The sequence below is a fragment of the Salvelinus sp. IW2-2015 genome, linkage group LG6.2, assembly GCF_002910315.2.
Source record: "Salvelinus sp. IW2-2015 linkage group LG6.2, ASM291031v2, whole genome shotgun sequence".
NCBI classification, from domain to species: domain Eukaryota; kingdom Metazoa; phylum Chordata; class Actinopteri; order Salmoniformes; family Salmonidae; genus Salvelinus; species Salvelinus sp. IW2-2015.
This window is the reverse complement of record NC_036846.1, coordinates 7,586,303-7,592,240: the sequence shown is the minus strand read 5'-3', so window position 1 is coordinate 7,592,240 and position 5,938 is coordinate 7,586,303. Positions and strand designations below refer to the sequence as shown.

Sequence of the window (5,938 nt, the reverse complement as noted above, 5' to 3'; positions counted from 1 at the left end):
TCGCCTAGTGTAGTAGTGACTACCGAACGGCACCCTGACTCACCCATTACTGCTCTTTTGACCGTATGATCACTCGGCTACACAGCTGATGCCCCCTGGACTGTTTCAATAACACGGTACTTCATTTTGTTTACCTGTCGGCCCCACCTCGAACTCAGGTCCTGTATGTACCTAACAGACCCGCTCTGCCCATTCATCGCCATTTACCTGTTGTTGTCTGAGCTCTCCTGATAAACACCTGTGATTGCTTTATGCCTCTCTCTAATGTCAATATGCCTTGTCTACTGCTGTCTTGGCTAGTTCTTACTGTTTTATTTCACTGTAGAGCCCTCAGTCCCGCTCAAAATGCCTTAGATAGCTACTTTGTCCCACCCCACATACATATGGAGACCTCACCTGGCTTAACTGGTGCCTCCAGAGACTAAACCTCTCTCATCGTCACTCAACGCCTAGGTTTATCTCCACTGTACTCACATCCTACCATACCCTTGTCTGTACATTATGCCTTGAATATATTCTACCACGCCCAYWAATCTGCTCCTTTTATTCTCTGTCCCCAACGCACTAGACGACCAATTCTTATAGCCTTTAGCCGTACCCTRATCCTACTCCRCCTCTGTTCCTCTGGTGATGTAGATGTTAACCCAGGCCCTGTAGCCCCCAGTTCCACCCCTATTCCCCAGACGCTATCATTTGTTGACTTCTGTAACCGTAAAAGCCTTGGTTTCATGCATGTTAACGTCAAAAGCCTGCTCCCTAAGTTTGTTTTATTCACTGCTTTAGCACACTCCGCCAACCCTGATGTCCTAGCCGTGTCTGAATCCTGGCATAGGAAGGCCACCAAACATTCTGAAATTTCCATRCCCAACTACAAAATTTTCCGCCAAGATAGAACTGCCAAAGGGGATGGAAGTTGCAATCTACTGCAGAGATCTGTCATGCTATCCAGGTCTGGGCCCAAACAGTTAGAAATAAGAAATAAGTCTCTCACTGTTGCCGCTTGTTATAGACCCCCCTCAGCCCCCAGCTGTGCCCTGGACACCATATGTGAATGAATTGCCCCCCATTTATCTTCAGAGTTTGTACTGTTAGGGCCATCRTACAATCTAAGCTAGATGCCCTCAATCTCCCACAAATGATCATTGAACCTACCAGGTACAACCCTAAATCCGTAAACACGGGCACCCTCATAGATATCATCCTGACCAACTTGCCCTCTAAATACACCTCTGCTGTCTTCAACCAGGATCTCAGCGATCACTGCCTCATTGTCTGCGTCCGTCATCACTGTCAAACGCTCCCTAAAACACTTCAGCGAGCAGGCTTTCTACTCGACGACCGGGTATCCTGGAAGGGATATTTGAGCTTCATTCCGTCATTAGAGGATGCCTGTTATTCTTTAAAAGTGCTTTTCCTCCATCTTCTTAAATAAGCATGCCCCATTCCAAAAATTTAGAAACTAAGAATAGATATAGCCCTTGGTTCACTCCAGACTGACTGCCCCTTGACCAAGCACAAAAACATCCTATGGCGTACTGCATTGCATCGAATAGCCCCACGATATGCAACTTTTCAGGAAGTTAGGCACCAATATACACAGGCATTTATGAAAAGCAAATGCCTACGTTTTTTCACACAGAAATGTTCATGCCTGTACGGCACAAACTCCAAAAAGTCTGGGACACTGTAACGTCCATGGAGAATAGAACACCTCCCAGCTGCCCACTGCACTGAGGCTAATTAAGCCATTCATAGCCTTTTTCTATGGCTGGCCATGCTTTTCGCACCTGGCTACCCCTACCCCTGTCGTCAAAAGCTCTGCACCCCCCACAGCAACTTGCCAGCCTCCACCATTTCTCCTTCATGCCAATCAGATAGCTGATGTTCCTGAAAGAGCTGCAATCTGGACCCCTACAAATCAGCTGGGCTAGACAATCTGGAGCCTCTCTTTCTAAAAATTATCTGCCGCAATTGTTGCAACCCCTAATAATAATAGCCTGTTCAACCTCTCTTTTGGTATTGTCTGAGATCCTAAAGATTGGAAAGTGGCTGCAGTCTCCCCTCTTCAAGGGGGAAACACTCCTAGACCAAACTGTTACGACCTATATCTATCCTACCTGCCTTTCTAAAGTCTTCGAAAGCAAAGTTAACAAACAGATCAGAGATTTCGAATCCACCGTTATTCTCCACTATGCAATCTGGTTTTCCGAGCTCATATGAGGTGACCTCAGCCACACTCAAAGGTCCTAAACGATATCATAAACCTCCGAACTAAAAGACAATACTATGTACCTCTACGACTGGCCAAGGCTTTTGACTTCGTCAAAACTCAACTGCCTTGGTTTCTCAAATGACTGCCTCGCCTGGTTCACTAACTACTTCTCAGATAGAGTTCAGTGTGTCAAATCGGTGGGCCTGTTGTCCAGACCTCTGGCAGTCTCTATGGGGGTGCCAGAGGGTTCAATTCTTGGGCCGACTCTTTTCTCTGTATACATCAATGATGTCACTCTTGCTGCTGGTGATTCTCTGATCCACCTCTACGCAGACAACACCATTCTGTATACTTCTGGCCCTTCTTTGGACACTGTGTTAACAAACCTTCAGACGAGCTTCAGTGCCATACAACACTCCTTCTGTGGCCTCCAACTGCTCTTAAATGCAAGTAAYACTAAATGCATGCTTCAACCTATCGCTGCCCGCACCCGCCCGCCCATCTAGCATCACTACTCTGGACGGTTCTGACTAAGAATATGTGGACAACTGCAAATACCTAGGTGTCTGGTTAGACTGTAAACTCTTGACTTCGGCGATGTCATTTACAAAATAGCCTCCAACACTCTACTCAGCAAACTGGATGTAGTCTATCACAGTGCCATCCGTTTTGTCACCAAAGCCCCATATACTACCCACCACTGCGAACTGTATGCTCTCGTTAGCTGGCCCTCACTTCATATTCGTCGCCAAACCCACTGGCTCCAGGTCATCTAAGTCTTTGCTAGGTAAAGCCCCGCCTTATCTCAGCTCACTGGTCACCATAGCAGCACCCATCCGTAGCCCGAGCTCCAGCAGGTATATTTCACTGGTCATCCCCAAAGCCAACTCCTCTTTGGCCGCCTTTCTTTCCAGTTCTCTGCTGCCAATGACTGGAACGAGTTGCAAAAATCACTGAAGCTTGAGTCTTATATCTCCCTCACTAACTTTAAGCGTCAGCTGTCAGAGCAGCTTACCGATCATTGCATCTGTAAATTGCCCACCCAACTACCTCATTCCCATACTGTTATTTATTTTTTGCTCCTTTGCACCTTAGTATCTCTACTTGCACATTCATCTTCTGCACATCTATCACACCAGTGTTTAATTGCTAAATTGTAATTATTTCGCCACTATGGCTTATTTCTTGCCTTACCTCCCTAATCTTATTACATTTGCACACACTGCATATAGACTTTTCTGTTGTGTTATTGACTGTACGTTTGTTTATCCCATGTGTAATTCTGTGTTGTTTGTGTCGCACTGCTTTGCTTTATCTTGGCCAGGTCGCAGTAGTAAATGAGAACTTGTTCTCAACTGACCTACCTGGTTAAATAAAGGTGAAATACATTWAAAAAAATAACAAAGTCTCTTAGATGTATTCCATACCCAGTCTGTAACACTAATATTTTTCTCTGTTTCTCCCCACATCAGGAGCGAGCTGGGGACATGGAGGTGCAGGTGAGTGCAGAGTTTGGACYTCTGAGGGATTTCCTTCTCCAGGAGGAGGAGAGAGTGAAGGAGAGACTGCAGAGGGAGAAGGAAAAGAGGCTCAACCAATTGGAGGAGGCCTTCAAACACACCACAGAGCAAATCAGCCAATTAGAGCAAACCGCCGACCAGCTTCACGTCAAACTCCGAGAGGAGGAGAACCCGGCAKAACTCAGGGTGAGAGGAGAGAAAGGAAGAGGAAAGGAGAGGGGGGAAGGAGATGGTAGGAAATCTGGATTTTAGAGGACAGATGGAAAGGGGTTAAGGGTGGTGGTGGAAAAAGAACTAGAGGGACAGTGGGAAAGGGAAAGAGGAGGGTAGAAGGTTTCTGAGTAGGAGAAGAAGAGTGTGTGCGTGTCTCAGCATGGCCTCATATCTCTGTTTTTGTTTCTTACAGGGAATCAAAGATTTTATTGGAGGGTAAGTCATTAAATCCATGGTTGTTATTTGATGCTACAGCTCATAGAGCTCTGCAACATCCACATGACTCCACATGATTGAATTAACTATAAAAAAAAAAGGTAACCCGATGTTCCACAGTGTTTCATTCATCTTTATTTGTTCTATAAGGGTACTTTGTAAATTAGATAAAGACTCAGAAACAGGCCTTTCTAGGTAAATGAAACTCTGTCTCTCCCTTTCTTTCTCTCTATCTCTCTCCGTCTCTCAGGACAGAGAGTMTGTTTGAGCACCCCCCGGAGGTGCSTGTGGATCTGCAGGAGGGGGAGTTCCTGGGACCACTGCAATACRGCACCTGGAGGAGGATGAACTCTGTGCTTCAGCCAGGTACAACCACAGCCATATAGAGGTAGACAACACACACCTTACCCAAACCTGACCACATTGAAGACCARACCTGAATCCATTAGTCCACAGCTCTCACATATGTGACTACATTTCACCACAGGGTCCACCTGATTGCATTCTATCAAACCTGACTGCACCTAACAGTATCCAACCACACCTATGAGCTGGCCGCATACACCAGGATTAACACTCGACCTCACACCCAATATTTGAATGCCTCTGTCTCTCCCAAGGTGTGACAGCAGTGACTTTGGATCCAGACACAGCTTACCCCAGGCTGTGGGTGTCCCCGTGCTGCACCCAGGTCAGTGTGGGGGACATCCAGCCCAACCTGCCCAACAACCCTGAGCGCTTCACCCGCTACAACATCGTCCTGGGCAGCCAGGCCTTCACCTCAGGGCAACACTACTGGGTGGTTGAGGTGGGCACCAAGACGGCCTGGGGGCTGGGGGTGGCGGCTGCTTCGGTCAACAGGAAGGACGAGATCAGCCTGTGTCCGGACGATGGCTTCTGGACCCTGGTGATGAGAGACGGGCGGGACGGGASTGAGTACGAGGCCTGCACCAACCACGAGGAGAGCCTGTTGCACCCCCCTCGCCCCCCCAGGAGGGTAGGGGTGTACCTGGACTACACYAGGGGTGTTGTGGCGTTTTACGACGCAGGGGATATGAGTCACCTGTTCACATTCTCCGACACCACATTCACAGAGCCGGTGTTCCCCTACTTCAACCCCTGGCCAATCATCAACGGGAGAAACCGTGAACCTCTTATTATTGTTAGCCCAGACCCGGAGGTATGAGAGAACTGTTAAGAATTGTTATGAACTGTCTGAGAAATGTCAGAGAACACTGAAAACCAAATACAAGAAAGAAGAACAAGGTTAGAAAAGCTGTGAGAAACAGCATCATACTCACTAATGCACTAACACTATACCATTGTTCACTGTTTTGTCATTTATGTTACCGTGGATAATGTTTTGGGTTTGAAGAGAGCACATGCCAGTGGACTTTAAAGTAAGCCACATGGGAAAACGAATTGAAAAGTACCTTAAATATAACATTCTTATCCTTACAAATGGACAGTGTGAACATTAAATGACAATTTCATAGTATTATTCTATAAAGTATACATAGTAAGATGACAGCGTATTTGACGTTTTAATAAAAGAGTATATACATGTGAAAAGGTATTCTACTCATGTACTACTGACTCAATAGCAATATAATGAAAGCTGTGTGTGTGTTGTGTGTGTGTGTGTGTGTGTGTGTGTGTGTGTGGTGTGTGTGTGTGTTGTGGTGTGTGTGGTGTGTGTGTGTGTGTGTGGTGTGTTGTGTGTGTGTGTGTGTGTGTGTGTGTGTGTGTGTGTGTGTGTGTGTGTGGACGTGTTTAA

At 46.6% G+C, this 5,938-nt stretch overlaps 1 protein-coding gene across 1 annotated transcript in view; it reads left to right on the top strand.

Moving 5' to 3' along the window:
* Nucleotides 1-5,737, top strand: part of LOC111965765 (zinc-binding protein A33) — a 16,734-nt gene extending 10,997 nt beyond the window's left edge. The window contains exons 3-6 of the mRNA XM_023990047.2: nt 3,685-3,918; nt 4,139-4,161; nt 4,412-4,527; nt 4,782-5,737. Coding sequence (XP_023845815.1) covers nt 3,685-3,918; nt 4,139-4,161; nt 4,412-4,527; nt 4,782-5,347 — 939 coding nt within the window. The 3' untranslated portion in view covers nt 5,348-5,737. The remainder of the gene's footprint in view (nt 1-3,684; nt 3,919-4,138; nt 4,162-4,411; nt 4,528-4,781) is intronic.
* Nucleotides 5,738-5,938: the final 201 nt, after the last annotated feature.